Raw genomic sequence first — 17,508 nt, forward strand, 5'->3', positions numbered from 1 at the left:
TCCTTTGGATAGGACATTTAAAAGCAGTATGTCATGTGTAATATGATTGGTACAGTAGTGCACATTAAAAAGCCCCAGAACACTCAGCCACTCAGCGTGGAAGAGTAAGGAGTTCACTCATGTTTCTAGTTCACATCGTAAGGACCCTTGTTTAAAGATTTCCTCAGGCTTTGGAGCTACACTTTCATGTACATGTACATGAGACATCTTCAAATGGTTTCAACAAGGATTAAAAGAAGAAACATTTCAAGGAGTAGGGGGTAATGTTTTGGCAATAAACAGCATTTGTTGCCTCAGTGTGATAAGCCTAAAGAATGTATGATGTAAGCCCAAGTTACGAATGGTTTTTAATAATCTACATGTAATTAAAACTTTAGGGAGCATCTCATACATGTAAGAGACTGGCACCAATCTATCCATACTGGCCTACAATATTAAATTTTGGACAGTCGCAGCAGTAAGTGTACTATACATGGCAACAAGGATAACATGTGATGCATGTTACACCAATCAAGTGACAAGGGTCTGTGTTTTCAGGGGGGGAAAAAAACAAAAAAGTTCCAAGAAATTGAATTTAGTCAAGATTCTAAAATCACTGGTGGTTTTAAAATTCATCGAGATGGGTGTCTACTGTACAAAAAGTAACATGAAATGAGTCACTTGAGCAGCTCCATTTCTTCTTGGCTACCATTATGAAATGAGTAATATTAACATTGCAGCCAAATACAATGTACATGTACCTGTAGGTCATAAAAAAGTCTAGGCGAATATGTACATGCTCTGTATGCAGTTAGGTCAAGAAATCTGCTACAGGGCGTCCAGAATACACTCATTGAATACACTGTATAATTCCACACAAGTGCAAGTGGAATTCACATGTAAAAGAGAAGAAAATATCCAATGAATCATGATTTTTATTATTTATGCAATGTCTGCATGCTTAGTGTATTGCTGTTTGATCACCTGACCAAATATTTCTTTTCAGGAAATACTAAAAAGTTAGTAGGTTGTGTGTTTATAGACTCTGTCTACAATCATTTACACGTAGTTTTTTGTGGGTTTTGGGTTGGGGTTTTTTCACTTGTTGATTACAAACTTTTTATAATTTTTATATTGAACTTTATGATCACATTTTTAATTCTGAAAAGCGCCTTTCATCTCTTTCGGCCAGTGCACTTTGACTTTTAAGGCCTATATCATTGTTGCCATAGTGATCATATTTTTTAGTCCATGCTCTGTCGTGCCTGTAGCCAAGTTGATACTCTAGTACTGTAGCTGAGTCATTACGATTGCGGGTTCCCGCCTTGGCAATTGTGCCCTTGAGCAAGCCACTTAAAGGCAGTGGACACTATTGGTAACTTATCAAAATAATTATCATCATAAAACCTTTCTTGAATACAAGTAATGGGGAGAGGTTGATAGTATAAAACATTGTGAGAATCAGCTCCCTCTGAAGTGACGTAGTTTTCAAGAAAGAAGTAATTTTCCACGAATTTGATTTCGAGACCTCAAGTTTAGAACTTGAGGTCTCAAAATCAAGCATCAGAAAGCACACAACTTCGTGTGACAAGGGTGTTTTTTCTTTCATTATTATCGCGCAACTTATGCGACCAATTGAGCTCAAATTTTCACAGGGTTGTTATTTTATGCATACGTTGAGATGCACCCAGTGAGAAGACTGGTCTTTGACAATTACCAATAGTGTCCACTGTCTTTAATATTCATTGCACTTATCTGAACTTGTGGACTGTGCCGAGATGAAGTTTTAAAAGAAGTAAACCATTCACAAATCAAAAATCCGATTTGTTTTAATATTACAAAGGCATATTCTTTGACTTTATCAACATCTACCAGGCCTATACTTTATGACGCCCCCTGGTCATTGCCTTGGTGCCCTTGAAATGCTCTCGATAGAAACTTTCAATTTCCTCATTGTAGGGTGCCCTTTACCAAGGAGAAAAGGCCCAAGTGGTCTTGGTGCCCATGCCCTTTATCAAAGCATACAGGCTGATCTAATTTCTGTGGTATCATTTAAATGACTCAGTTAAATACTTTGTTATATATAATATCTTCTGAGCTATTCAAACTAATGAAAATGTTTTTTGGACTGTAAATCAGTTTTACGTTATAAGGGAGTGGGGTCATTCCGTGTCAAATCACCCAATGGGTTAAACCCTACCCTCTTCAAATTTGCTCAAATTTTTTTTTATGGGGTAAAATGGCTCAACAAGCTCAAATTTCAAATTTCAGCTTCATCCAAAGAAAGGTTTTCGCGCAACGGCATGTTCTTTCTTGTTGATTTCAATCAAAATGCACCTGACCCCTGATATTCAAATGACCATAAATCGGTTAAAAAAACAGGTCAAATTGGTGTTTTTGGAAAGGAAATTGCAAGCTTTCCAAATTCGCCATTACTTTTTTTTGTAGGAACATGTTTAGGTTTGATAACCTGTTGACCTCTACTTTGACCTTGAATTTGACCTTTTTGATCACGAGATCTGGCGATGAACTTCGGTGACAATTTACCCCCATATGTTTTCTCCACAATATCAAAAAATTAGAGATATAATATTTTTGCCTTGCCTTCAAGCTCCACTCAAAGTTGCCCTACTTGCCTATTCCTACGCAAAGTATTACATAACATACATGTCCATACGTATGTATATCAAGTGAGGCTATGGCAGTCCGGCGCATTTTGACCGAAATCAACGTGAGAGAGCATGCCGTAGCACAAAAACAGTTTATCGGATAAAGCTGAAATTTGAAATATTTTGTTAGGGTGATTTGACACGGAATGACCCAGTGTCAGATATTCTACAGTCGTATCAATTAATTCTTCAAAATTAAATTAAACAAAACCCAAGACAAGAGCAAGACAATCAATATATCCCGTAAGGCGTAACCAATCTCCAAGATTTCTCCTTCAATATTCTTTAAAACTTGTTTTTGTAGAGGGAGGGTCAAATAGTCAATCACTTTGAAGTTCCAGATTTTATGCTCAAAAGGATTTTTTTTTTTAAGGGAAATAATGTCCAAGACAAACATTCACCCTAGTGGTGACTCACTGGTTACTGAGGTTGGATACGCAAGTTTTTGTTATTTGTTATTAATTTTAAGCAAATTGGAGAGAATTTTGCAAGATTTTTCTCAAATTTCAAGTTAACTTTTTGTTAAAATGAGTGGAAAAGTTTCTGTATGGCACCACCACTTTTTCATTTGATATGAAATAATATAGTATCTAATTTACCTCAATTCAATGGGATAGGCCCTATCATATCCCTTTTTGTAAAAAAGAGTGAAAAAGTGATGTGCCATACGGAAAGTTATCCAAATGAGTGAAAAGGTGGTGGCAGGTTACGGAAATGTTTCCATTCATTTGGCCATGGATGGAGCAATAAACTTGATGGATCCACGATTCGCATACGACGAGGACCAGTGCGCCGGCAGCTCATCGGCCGAGCACAGCCACAGAGATTGAGCAAACGGACAATCGGCCGGTCACACAAACGCACATCATTGGATTGCACAACAAACCACAAAAATAAACAAATGACATGCAGTAATTTTGACCCCTTTCAACAAGCTCGATTTTAATATAAATATACACCCTACATCACTGAATCACGCACTATAACTTCCACACACCCTTATATAAAATATTTCACCAGAAAGCTAAATTTTCTTACCATAATAACTTGTGCCGCATGTTCCAAATCGCTCAAGAAGGCCGCCATCTTTCTGACTAATGAAATCTCACACATTGAGGGCGCTACACAACAATAACAAGGACAAGTTACTAAACTTTTTTTTTATGCTGTGAGTGACTCATTTACAGAGGAAAACTTACGAGTAACGTAAAGTGGTAGTAGTTTTTAAAAACATGTAGGGATAGCTTTCTTTTTCTAAGCACAGAATGGGTCAGTAAATCATTACAGCAATTACACTATGTGCTTTTTAGAAAGAAAGAACAAAACAAAACACAAGAGGCGCAGCAACCTCATAGTACCCCAAAAAATAAACTATTGCTTTAGGTTCCTCACTGTTTTTGTAAAAAAAGTTAAATAATGCAATGCAAGTTCGCTTGAAACCTCTATGCCTGAAACAAGGCAAAAAGCCCCTCCTGCATGGCAAGAGGCTACGAGAGTGAAACGTTTAAAGTAATAAAAAAAAATGGGGAGCTTGATTGTAGGATGGAGGGAAATTATGCGAAAGTGAAATAAGCCTGGCTCGTTGTTCTAATCTCAGCAAAGCAAGAGTGTGTGTTCAAAAAAACAAAAAGTCAGGCTTTATGCTCAAACACTCTTATTGGAGGACACACTGGTGGCACAATTTCACCAGGAAAATATCTAAAGAAAGGAGGCTGCACGGCTACAGTCCTACAATGGGAGTTTGTAATGCTTATATCCAAACCCTTCACCAACTAGATTAATAATTATATGCTTCTGCACTCTATCAAAGATGAATGACACGCAGAAGCTCTGGCCAAAAATGTGACAACAGTATTCCTTAAGAAGACATCAAGTCCTCTTACACACTCATTGGGCCTACATTTCCTTGTTGCAATGGGCACAAAAACTTATTGACAATTTTATTCCATACAAAAATAGGTCAACAAATACACCACACATAAGAAAAATCAGTCTCTTTTATTCAATCCATTTCTGCATCATACACAGATGAAACCTTGAAAATGGATTCAATCATAATTATTAAATATTCTCAAGAAAAAGAGAAAAAATTATATATAAACCAAATACCAAGGAATCCTTGAATTAAGAGTAAACTCAATACGTCATAAATTATTTTGCATTCTTTGCAAGCAAGTGTAACACAAGTAAAAATCCAATGCCTCTAACCCTCCTACTGACCAATAATCACCCACTGTGCATGTCTTAAAGTTAGGAGAAATTCCACAAGACTGCAGCTGTTGATTTCACCAAACTCTTCCTCACTTAGGATTAATCTTAGGACTAAGAACAAGTCCAAGCCTTACACATGTAAACTTTAAAGCCATTGGACCCTTTCGGTTCAGAAAAAAAAATAAAAGTTCACAGATTTACAAATAACTAACAGGGTTTACAGAAGGCAATGGTGAAAGACTTCTCTTGAAATATTATTCCATGAAATGATTTACTTTTTGAGAAAACAGCAAAACAATATAAATTCTCGTTAACGAGAATTACGGATTTATTTTAAACACATGTCATGACACGGCGAAACGCGCGGAAACAAGGGTGGGTTTTTCCGTTGTTTTCTCCCGACTCCCGATGATTGATTGAGCCTAAATTTTCACAGGTTTGTTATTTGATATAGAAGTTGTGGTACACAAAGCGTGGGCCTTGGACAACACTGTTTACCGAAAGGGTCCAATGGCTTTAAGATAAATCCTACGTTAGTACTAGTTACCCATCCTAACTCGAGATATACATGTAGGATTAATCCTAGGGTTTTGTAAAATCGGCTGCAGGGCTTGTAGCACAAAATGTGTATTGGACCAGAATTTGTTTTACAATACCAGAATCAAAGTAAAGAAGGGTCAATCGCCCAAAACAAAATAATGGTTCATAAATTTAGAACTTTTAATTCCTGTTATGAAATAATCTTGCTTACAAGAATAAATGTTATTGCCTCATCAAAGTATGATTATAAATTCATAATGGGTGCGTTCCGAGTTTGCTGACTTATTTCCACGCTTTGGGTGGGATCTGAACCTCGGGACTCTTATCGTCCAGTAGCCAAAAGAGATTGTTTTATTATTTTTATTTTTTATTAGATGATTGATTCTTCCCATCAAAGGAACTTGGCAAAGCTGCCACAAGGGGATATAAACACCAAGCTGGCAGCAGCTGATCTCTCTCACCAAACATTGGTTTAAAGACAGTGGACACTATTGGTAATTGTCAAAGACAAGTCTTCTCACTTGGTGTATCTCAACATATACATATAATAACAAACATGTGAAAGTTTGAGCTCAATCGGTCGTCCAAGTTTCGAGTTAATAATGAAAGAAAAAACACCATGGTCACATGAAGTTGTGTGCTTTCAGATGCTTGATTTCGAGACCTCAAGTTCTAAACTTGAGGTCTCAAAATCAAATTCGTGGAAAATTACTTTTTTCTCGAAAACCACGTCACTTCAGAGGGAGCCGTTTCTCACAATGTTTTATACCATCAACCTCTCCCTATTACTCGTCACCAAGTAAGGTTTTATGCTCATAATTATTTTGAGTAATTACCAATAGTGTCCACTGCCTTTAACAGCAATGGTTAAAGGAAACGTTGCCTTGGATCGGACGAGTTGGTCTATAAAAAGCGTTTGAAACCGTTTGTTATGAAATGTATACGGTTAGAAAGATGTTTTAAAAGTAGAATATAATGATCCACACAAGTATCACTCAAAATTGCATGGTTTTCTTTTTACGTCGCGAACTATCATGGTCGGCCATAAATGGCCGACCGTGTTATTGGACGAGGTAAAAAGAAAACCACGCAATTTCGAGGCATATTTGTGTAGATCATTGTATTCTACTTTTAAATCATCTTTCTAACCATATGCATTTTATAACAAGCGGTCACAAAACGCTTTTCAAAGACCAACTCGACCGATCCAAGGCAACGTGTTCCTTTAAGAGTTCCTGCACAAAATTAAGAAATTGTGATTCAGTAACAAGACGACAGTACTTCATCTAGTCATAAAGAAATTAGCTTAAGGGAATCGAACCCACATCCTTGTGATTGCAAGTCCTGCAGGCTAACCACTGGAATACAGTGACCAGTGACCCATAATACACCTGCTCAGACTATAGGATGTGGGTTTGACTCCCGCCCAATGTGTCTGTAAATGAATAGTCAACATTCAGTTGCACATAGTCAACAATCATTTGTATAAAAATAATAACTATTCCTGTCAAAAAGAGATAATTGCGTCAAATCCCACCCCAGGTGTCTGCTGATTGCAATCAATAAATAGTTAACTTACATTTACATAAAAGTAACAATATTAATATCAAAACATCTTTTTGGTTATTTAAGGACAGGCATTTTTCTATCATTTCAGTAAATTTCAAGAGCTCTTCAAAGAGCTTTTTTCTTTTTTTAATTCAAACTAAACCTGACCCTTATCCCACCAGTATCCCTAACCAAGTGCAATTCACAGATTTTTTTCCAGTGAGGAGCTCATAAAAAAAATCAATATAGAAAGATAATTGTACTATCATGATCATGGTTATGGGTTAGATGAGCGGGCAACAGAAGTTTTAACACGATCCATTATCGTAACATTTCGGATTGCAGTAGCACTTGTCTCCTACATGGCCAAAATCAATCACCATGATCATATTATTTCATCTTAAAAAGGAAAAGAGTTGATACACTGTATGAAGCTTCAGGGTAGCTTAAGGCAACGGACACTTTTGGTAACTTATCAAAATAATTATTAGCATAAAACCTTACTTGGTACGAGTAATGGGAAGAGGTTGATAGCATAAAACATTGCGAGAAACGGCTCCCTCTGAAGTAACATAGTTTTCGAGAAATTTTCCAGGAATTTGATTTTGAGACCTCAAAATTAGATTTTGAGGTCTTGACATCAAGCATCTGAAAACTTTGTGCGTCAAGGGTCTTTTTTCTTTCATAGTTATCTTGTAACTTTGACAACCAATTGAGCTCAAACGTCACAGGTTTGTTATTTTATGCATATGTTGAGATACACCAAGTGAGAACACTGGTCTTTGACAATTACCAATAGTGTCCAGTGTCTTTAAACAACTTATTATATAAGTCTTTACATGAAAATTTCATTTCTTCAAAGAGGACACCTAAACCCTGGAAGCTGTGCAGATGATAAGCATCAGGAGGCAAGTAAAGACACTTTGTGATCCTGAAGATATAACGCCACTCCAAAAGCTACCATCATCAAACACCTTGAGATGGAGGTTGCAACGACCTCGCACACAGCCCGTCCTTGTCTATCAAGTTGAGTTGTGAAGCGTCTGCATAGACGGGCCAATCAGGGTACAGCTTGGTTGCGCCCGTACCAAGATGCGCGATCAGCATGCGGTTCATTTTGCCATAACTGCAGTGAAGACAGAACAACAACAAAACACAGTAAAAACGACATCAGCAGAATGTGGGTGCGAATCCCAGTCTTGGCACTTGTGTCCTTTTAAGCAAGACACTTAAAGGCAGTGGACACTATTGGTAATTACTCAAAATAGTTATTAGCATAAAACCTTTCTTGGTGACGAGTAATGGGGAGAGGTTGATGGTATAAAACATTGTGAGAAACGGCTCCCTCTGAAGTGCCATAGTTTTCGAGGAAGAAGTAATTTTCCACAAATTTGATTTCGAGACCTCAAGTTTAGAATTTGAGGTCTCGAAAATCAAGCATCTAAAGCACACAACTTCGTGTGACCATGGTGCAACAGGGGTGTTTTTTTCTTTCATTAATATCTCGCTACTTCGATGACCGATTGAGCTCAAATTTTCACTGGTTTGTTATTTTATGCATAATGTTGAGACACACCAACTGTGAAGGCTAGTCTTTGACAATTACCAATAGTGTCCACTGCCTTAAACCATTACAGCTTCATATACTTTGTGTGTTGTGTAATGCATGCTAAAGAGCACAGTTTACTTCCATGCAATTTCCATGACCAACTGAGCAACAAATTTTGACAGGTTTGTTTTTGTACCAAAATGGCCTTTAAGAGAACTGGTTTGCAAAAAATTAATCAGTGGCCCGACGTTTCGACCCTAGGCTACAGGGGTTTTTATTCAGTGTTTTCTGATTTGGTTTGCCGATCCCCTTCTGTATTAATAAGAATCGGCATTAGATAATGTGATCATGGGCAAGGGCACTGACTGCAGCGATAACGAAAACGATAACGATAACGACGCAAAGAGAACGCATTCCATTGGTTGAATGGGCGTGTGCGTATTCTGCGTGGAGCAATTCAACCAATAGAATGCGTTCTCTTTGCGTCGTGATCGTTATCGTTTTCGTTATCGCTGCAGTGTGACTCGGCCTTAAGGCCATGTCCGAAACGAGATCGTGCGCGCCTGCCGTTTCTTCAACACTGGCAGACGCAATAATCTAGCCGTAGCTTTAGCCAAAGTCGTAGTTTTCGACCATGGCCTTACTCTCTCTTCAGAGATGCAGTGCTACTTACTAGGATCCCGTCAAGTTGAGCAGGAAACTCCAGTAGGCTGGACGGATGTTATGTGGCTCATAAACTCCCTGCAACAAGAGCAACAAAACTATGAAATTTTGGCTTGATAAACTTGTACGAGTTACAAATGTACATGTATGCCAATTGTCACATAATTTATGCCAAAAACTTATGGATGTGCACACTGACTGGCAGAAATGTCATGTTTTGTTGTCATTGTTTGTTTGTTTAGATGATCTTCCCATCAAGGGAACTTAGCAAACTCCCACAGGGGGGGTATAAACGCCAAGCTGGCAACAGCCAATCTCTCTCATACAAACACTGGTTTAACGTATATGATTATGAATAGTGTTGCATCAGTGAGGATATCATCCGAATACATCATTGTAAATGTGATGCGATAAAGCTACAATGAGTGGTTTGTTGGAAATAGCATTATGGAATAATCAAACAAAACAGCCCAACAGGGGTGAAATTTTCACAAATATTTTCTACGTAAATTGAAATGCCAAAACATTTCTTGTTTTATATTGATTACTTCCTTCCTAATACTTAAAATAAAAAAGGGGTAAAAACTAGCACTGACAGAAAATGTGCCGATGTATGTTCAATAAACAACTCAACTTTACCTTAAACCAGGGCCCAATGTCAAAGAGCTGCTTCAGCAGAAAGAGCAACTAACTACTTGGACTAAACTCAGTTTTATTCTCTCACATCTCTTGGTGTTTCTACTTCCACAATTTTAAAACCAAACAAGGTATCTACGAACGGTTTGAACAGCATTAAAGCGTAGCTTATGCTCTTTCTAAATTTGTTTTAAAAAAATTTAAAATGTATTTACTTGAGTTGACAAATGACTAATTTTTCTTGAACACATCACAAAGTGTGTAATGTAAAACTCTTACCGCATTCAGCACCGTTGCGGTTGATATTGCATACAGTATGGATTCAGCATGTGGGATGACTGGAACAATTCCTCGCTCCTGGCCTTTGATCAAAAGGCTCTGAAAACGAATTAAGAAAAAAGATGACAACATGAGACAAGGGTGCAATTCCCTAAAGCTGTTAAGCAGAAAGTACTGCTTGACAAATTTCTTTGCTAAGCAAAAAAATGAGCGAGGCACCAGTCAGAACAAAGTAAACTTGTAGTATTTTTGGCTGGTAACCTGTTTCTGTTGAGCAATACTTTTCTGTGCTCAGCAAACTTTTGTGCTTATTACAGGCTTTACCAGGTCCAACCATAATGCATTTGCATTGGTTCAACACAACACACAACCTTAAAATGACCTCTGTGCAATAGGGCTATTGAACCAGCCGTCGATTTCACAAAGAGTTTGGACTCGTCTTATCTCGAGTTAGGACGAGTAACTCTTCCTAACTTAGGATTAATCTAAAGGTCTGCATGCTACAGTGCAGGGCTGGGACTCGTCCTAAGTCCTAAGATTAGTCTTAAGTTAGGAAGAGTTTTGTGAAATCGACGGCAATCATGATTCAATGAATATGACAAAGACTATTTCGTGTACACACCTCAATGATCTTGGATGCAAAATAAAGTGATATGGTTGTACTACGGAAGAAGATGCTGGACGTCCCGGCTACACCACCTGGAAAAACCAATTAACAAATGATTAAACAACAGAGCCCTATGTTTTTACATGCATTTCACTAAATTGAGGATCTTAATATCCCAAGGACAAACTGAATAAACTCATACTCGCTGATTAGTCAAAAGGTAAACGTGACAAGATTCTTACCGGCTATTAATCCATGAATAGGACTATCTGTATCTCTAAGCCATCGTAGAAGACAACTTACACTCTGCAAGAGCAAAAAGAAGAAAATGTACACTCATTTAATGGTCAGTATCACATTAAGGGTATGATCATAGATTAGTTTTTCTCAACGAAAAGCTGATTTACAGGCAAAATTAAAAAGAAAGATACAATGAAAGTGGCAAGTGAAAGTTTCAGCAGAATCAGGCATGTGCGTTATTATTACCCATGAAAAAAAAGAGGAGGAAAAGAGAATACCAGGCAAGAGAAAACAGGAAAAGATACTATTCCTATCCTTTTGTACATAGAAAGTGAAGAAAAAAAAAGAGGAAAAGAGAATACCGGGCAAGACAAAAAACAGGAAAAAGATACTATTCCTATCCTTTTGTACACAGAAAGTGACGAAAAAAAGAGGAAAAGAGAATACCAGGCAAGAAAAAAAAACAGGAAAAAGATACTATTCCTATCCTTTTGTACACAGAAAGTGAAGAAAAAAAGAGGAAAAGAGAATACCAGGCAAGAAAAAAAACAGGAAAAAGATACTATTCCTATCCTTTTGTACACAGAAAGTGAAGACAAAAAGAGGAAAAGAGAATACCAGGCAAGAAAAAAAACAGGAAAAAGATACTATTCCTATCCTTTTGTACACAGAAAGTGAAGAAAAAAAGAGGAAAAGAGAATACCAGGCAAGAAAAAAAACAGGAAAAAGATACTATTCCTATCGAATTTTGGCTTCTGCGCGTGCGTACTCCACGTTACTAGGCATTCTACGCTTACAAGGCTAGCGCATAAATTCGGCGCTTGAACGGGCATTCTATGCTTACAAGGCTAGCGCAGAAATTCGGCGCTTGCACGTAAGCGGGGAATCGTGATCGTAAGCGCAGAATTTGGCGGTAAGCAGAGCCATGAAATTGGACCCTGGTCTTCTCACCAAGCAAGGTTTTATGGTCATTCAATTTTGGAGTAACTATCAATGTTCCATTTTTTAGCAAGCTACAATTCATCCATTTAGATATATTACATGTACACGATCATAACAGCTCATTTAATTGACTATTTTATTATTATTTTATTTCTCTCTACAACATCCCAAAGAGACATCAAAAATAAAACCTTGTTTAATTATGGGGCCATTATTTTTGAAGTCAAAGCTTCAGACATGATGCTAGGTTTCCAAACTGTTTTATGTCATCTGGCATGCATAAGTTGACTGGCCTTTTGACTGTTCCTGAGATCAATGGACAGTGGACAATATTTTGCTTTTATTCTAGGGGACTCTTTGCATGGTGGCACAATGTATTTTGCTTAGAGTTCAGGGCAAACAATGTGAGTCCTGGGCAGGCTCGCCTTGCACCGCCAACCATGGCTACAACAGTCGACCCCTGACAGCAACCTGTGCTCCACCTCATGTCACACCTAGTGCTTTTATCTCGTTTTGTTTCTTTCCTGTGCAAGGTTGTCTTAAGTCAGCCAGGTTTCCTCCGTCCGATAAGCAAGGAGTCTACAGGGCGTCTTTAGCAAGACACTCAGCAACAGTTGTAGCCATAACCAGAGCTATTATAGACCGTATTGAATATGACATCGCCATTAAAATATCTGCCCTACAACATGGCGTCTGTGCAACGTGCTGCGTGCTTCATTGATGGACGCATTTGGACGCACATAAGGTTTGCCCTACAAGATGGCAACTTTCATAGCAACAAAGGTGTTTTTCAATACAGTCTATAGCACTCATAACTACTGCTAAAAATAGAAGCTCAGTACCCGGATCTCAGACAAACGTACAACATTTCACTAACATAGGTGCATATACGTGTCCACGTTTTATGTTTACTCGCGTTACTCTACTACTACAAGTGTCATGTGGCGCGTTGATGATGGCTTGAAATCGCTAAACTAGTGGAATGTTGGTCTGACAGCCAGGTATTTTGAGCTATTCGGGATACCCCCCAGACTTACCCTGAACAAACCCACGAACAGTCCCAGAAAGAGCGCCAGATTAAAGTTATCCCGTCGAACGAGAGCCATCAAGAGCAGCTTAGGTCTCGTGGCGATCTTTGGCAAAGCTCGGAGGAGATTCAATACGGCCTGAATCCCATAACCAACGGCAAATTTTCTGACAGTAGCCTGGAAAAAAACCAAAAGATGGATCCAATTAAATGTGTTATGCTTTGAAAGACCAGTGTAACTGGGGTGTCGTGGTCGAGCGGATAAGAGCACCGAACTCAAGCTTTGGTGCTTCTGTTCAGCAGAGTGTTGGGTTTGAATCCCGGTCGTGACACTTGTGTCCTTAAGCTGTTCTCCACCCAGGGGTAAAATGGGTAACGGTGAGGGTACAGGTGGTTTATGTGAATGATTAGCTTGGAGCGCAGCAACTCGCAGCACGGGCTACATGCTCCACAGGGGAGCTGAGATGATTTAAGGAATTATTTAAAGCCCAGTGATCAGGGGTATAGTGTGGAAGCACTTTGAGATGCCCTTCGGGTATATAAAGCAGAATATAAAAACCGACTATTATTATTATGAGTCCCTATCTGTTAATTTATTAGGTAGATTGAAACTTTTCTAGACGATTTCTGGAAGCCACACCACCATACTGAGTTGCTGGCAGCGCAAGGTTTGAAGTTTTGCCCCGGGAAAGAAAATGCCCCATTCACAAAATAATTTATCTGCCAGCTGTTTAGCAATATTTGTGGAGTCAAGACTGTTGTATTTTTTACGAACCATCTCTGGACATTTCGAAAACAATCTGCAAAAATAAAATCTTTACCACTTCTAACTTCCATGGATGAATTTAGAAGAGAAATAGTTGGTCTTTAGGCACTCACCTTGAGAACATAGCTCAGACAGCTGGAGTCATGAAAGCAATAATTATGCTTTGGAAGATTATTCAACCTGCAGCCAGGAGGATGGGGAGAAGAAAAAAAAAGTCAAAAAGGGAATTAGACGTAGAGGTATCAGTAGGTAAATAAAAAATTAATTGGTGTGAGCAATGAAACATTTACTAGAAGTTTGACAAAGTCTTATTAAGTGCACGTATTTACCCGTAAGGTACTCAATGCCATTGAACAGACAGAAACATTCTAATAAAGGTTTTTACAAATTTTTTAATTATGAGACCATATTTATGTTGCACCTAGTAAAGGGTTTACAAGGTGCTGCGGCAGATTCAGCAGCCACTGCGGGGAACACCGAGCAAACCCCATCTCTTAGCAATAAGTGTTACTGGGTACTGTGTTTATTACATTACACATCAAACCTATGGCTTTACATCCCATTCGCAGAAATAAAGGTTGAGTGTCTTGGTTAAGGACACAAGTTTCACGACCGGGAGTCGAATCCACACTCTGCTGATTGGAAACACCCGAGCTTGAGTCCGGCATTACATGCAGCAGAAATTATTTACCTGAGCATGAGTTTTCTTAACTTTGCCCGTATCACTGTTAGGGTAGATGGCTGCTGTGTGTATTGCCTTGCAGCCCTGTCAGCCCAAACTTCTTCATATCTACCGCTTTCAGGAACACAACCACCCCATTCGTCAAACATCTCATCCTTTCCAACAAACATCCTGAGAAACAAACAAAGAAATATTCCATTGAAAACCATAATAATAATAATAATAATGCAATATTAAGATGGTAGGGGAGCACGTGGTATAAACTTCAGCTGACCATGGTCACTGAAAATCTCAAGGACAAAGCAATTATGGTAAAGTATCTTGCTCGAGGAGAAAATTGCTGATCAATTTCAAAGAGCTGCTTAAAAATGAAATATTGCTTAAAGCCATTGGACACTTTCGGTAAGCAGTATTGTCCAAGTCCTACACTTCGTGTATCACAACTTATATATAAAATAACAATCCTGTGGAAATTTAGGCTCAATCGGACATCGGAGTCGTGTCATGACGACTCCGAATATCAAATGACGATATTCATGACGACTCATATCATGACGACTCATATATCAAATCCGTAATTCGCTAACGAGAATTTATATTGTTTTACCGTTTTCTCAAAAAGTAAAGCATTTCATGGACTGATATTTCAAGAGAAGTCTTTCACCATTACCTTCTGTAAACCCTGTAAATTATTTGTAAATCTGTGAACTTTTTTTTTTTGTCTGTACCGAAAGGGTCCAATGGCTTTAAGAGTTTTCTACTATAAAAAAAAAGCTATTAAAGGGGGCTGGATACGAGTAATGAATTTTACAAGTGACATTGTGTTTTGGCTGGTAATCTTATTGTGGTAAGCATAAATATTTTGTGCTGAGCTCTTTTTTTGTGCTCAACCCTTTAAAGGCAGTGGACACCATTGGTAATTACCTAAAATAATTGTTAGCATAAAACCTTACTTGGTAACAGGCAACGGAGAACTGTTGAGTAACGTAGTTTTTGAGAAAGAAGTCATCTTCCACTAAATTGATTTCAAGACCTCAGAATAAGATTTTAAGGTCCCGAATTCAAGCATCTGATGCAAGCACACAACTTCGTGTGACAAGGACATTTTTCTTCCGTTATTATCTTGCAACTTCGACGACCGATTGAGTTCAAATTTTCACAGGTTTGTTATTTTGTGCATATATGTTGAGATAAACCAAGTGAGAATACTGGTCTTTGACAGTTACCAAAAGTGTCCAGTGTCTTTAAAAACCAGAGCGGCTGCAAGCGGCTCGTACCAATATGCCCAGAGAGTGGCCGCAAACGACAGCAATATTTGACAAACTTTTGCTCAAACAATGGGGTAAAAGAAAAGGTTTGGGACTTAATCAACATTTTCCTATGTTTCCCATGTAAACAACTAAAAAACAAAAACATGTATTTATGTTTCTTATTAATTTTCCTGACATTTTATATGAAAATAGTGGCGCAACAAATCAACAAGATTAGCAATGTCTGGGTGTATGGTGAGGATGAAATACAGAAATGAAAAAAAAATACAGAAATGAATGGTCTCTTACAGCAGCTCTATGAATATGGGCCCTGAGCTTGATTCCGGTGCTCTTAACCTCTCGTCCATGAGACAACATACAAGTATACATACATGTTCATACAAAACCTGATAATTTCGGTTTGCTTTATTTATTATAGGGGCCATTCATAATGGTCAATGTTTAAAAATGTCGAACTTTTTTTTTTAATATGTGGGTGTGTGGGTCAAAAGGAACTAACTGAAAATCCAAATTTAATTTAAAGAAAAAAACAAAAACTTTTGGACGATCTTTTCCCCCTAATTTCTGCCCTTGATAACATTTTTTTTATCAACATTTTATGAGACAGCAGAACCTCATAATATTGAACTAAAAACTGTTGAACAAAGTTTTATGTGCTTGCCAGTTTCATCTCTGATTAAACAACAAAGTTGCGTGTTTAAGCCAGGAACAGCTATTAAAAACTACTGGTTGGAGACCTTTGACCTGAAATATCTGCATCATTTGAGGTATTAGTTCGTTCTCCAGTGCATAGATAATATTGTAAAGTATATCAATATTCAAAATTTGAAATTTGGGGTGGGTGGGTCAAACAATTAAAAAAAATAAAAAATTTTTTAAAGACCATGGACACTATTGGTAATTGTCAAAGACTAGCCTTCACAGTTGGTGTACCTCAACATATGCATAAAATAACAAACCTGTGAAAATTTGAGCTCAATCGGCCATCGAACTTGCGAGATAATAATGAAAGAAGAAAACACCCTCGTCACACGAAGTTGTGTGCGTTTAGATGGTTGATTTCGGGACCTCAAGTTCTAAATCTGAGGTCTCAAGATCAAATTCATGGAAAATCACTTCTTTCTCGAATACTATGGCACTTCAGAGGGAGCCGTTTCTCACAATGTTTTATACCATCAACTTCTCCCCATTACTCGTCATCAAGAAAGGTTTTATGCTAATAATTATTTTGAGTAATTACCAATAGTGTCCACTGCCTTTAAGATTGACTATTATGAATGGCCCCTTTAGGAAGGTTAGGAATATCTACTTACTTGAGATTAGAGAGTGAATCTTTCTTCAAGCAATTACCGCGCCTACAGAAAAAGAAGGAAAAAAAGAAAAAAAATGAACAAACATTAATACAAGAGATGCAACAAACTATTACCACATCCCAACCTCCAAATGGTAGGCTACACAAAATAGTGAGGAAATATTAATAACAATAATAAATAATTAAGACATATAAAGCGCAAAAACATATCCACCCAACAGGGGGGGGGGGTGTGTGCTCAAGGCGCTAACAAGAAGAAAGGTTGTTAAAAATGGCGTGCCATACTAGGGTGCGTTTTCAATTTGCTCTTGAAACAATCAACAGTCCCACATGTCTTCACTGCGTTGGGAAGCCTAATCCACAAGCGAGGGGCGGCGGTGGCAAATGCTAGGTTCACAAAAAGAAAGTGGAAACTGTCTTCATCTAGCCACCAAAAATTGGCACAAGGTTTTTAGTTAATACTATGGAGCTTAAATACTGTGAGTACAAGAGGACAGCTTATCAGGTTTTTAGCAATCTGCTTAGTAAATTTTTGAGCAGATTTTGAGGCAGATTTTTTAGCAATCTGTCTAGCAGATTCTAAAAGC

General features: G+C 38.0%; 2 protein-coding genes across 2 annotated transcripts in view; both read right to left on the reverse strand.

The window, feature by feature from the left end:
- The window catches only part of LOC139947199 (exportin-4-like), a 67,338-nt gene extending 63,604 nt beyond the window's left edge, over positions 1 to 3,734 (reverse strand). Inside the window, exon 1 of the mRNA XM_071945069.1 lies at positions 3,687 to 3,734. Within this exon, the coding sequence (XP_071801170.1) occupies positions 3,687 to 3,734 (48 nt within the window). The remainder of the gene's footprint in view (positions 1 to 3,686) is intronic.
- A 1,776-nt stretch (positions 3,735 to 5,510) lies between these two features.
- The window catches only part of LOC139947320 (transmembrane protein 135-like), a 34,641-nt gene continuing 22,643 nt past the window's right edge, over positions 5,511 to 17,508 (reverse strand). Inside the window, exons 7-15 of the mRNA XM_071945215.1 lie at positions 16,923 to 16,964; positions 14,348 to 14,509; positions 13,770 to 13,836; positions 12,901 to 13,068; positions 10,924 to 10,987; positions 10,697 to 10,773; positions 10,075 to 10,173; positions 9,170 to 9,237; positions 5,511 to 8,073 (exon numbers count right to left, since the gene is read on the reverse strand). Of these exons, the coding sequence (XP_071801316.1) occupies positions 7,914 to 8,073; positions 9,170 to 9,237; positions 10,075 to 10,173; positions 10,697 to 10,773; positions 10,924 to 10,987; positions 12,901 to 13,068; positions 13,770 to 13,836; positions 14,348 to 14,509; positions 16,923 to 16,964 (907 nt within the window). The 3' untranslated portion in view covers positions 5,511 to 7,913. The remainder of the gene's footprint in view (positions 8,074 to 9,169; positions 9,238 to 10,074; positions 10,174 to 10,696; positions 10,774 to 10,923; positions 10,988 to 12,900; positions 13,069 to 13,769; positions 13,837 to 14,347; positions 14,510 to 16,922; positions 16,965 to 17,508) is intronic.

The sequence above is a fragment of the Asterias amurensis genome, chromosome 14 (assembly GCF_032118995.1).
Source record: "Asterias amurensis chromosome 14, ASM3211899v1".
NCBI classification, from domain to species: Eukaryota; Metazoa; Echinodermata; class Asteroidea; order Forcipulatida; family Asteriidae; genus Asterias; species Asterias amurensis.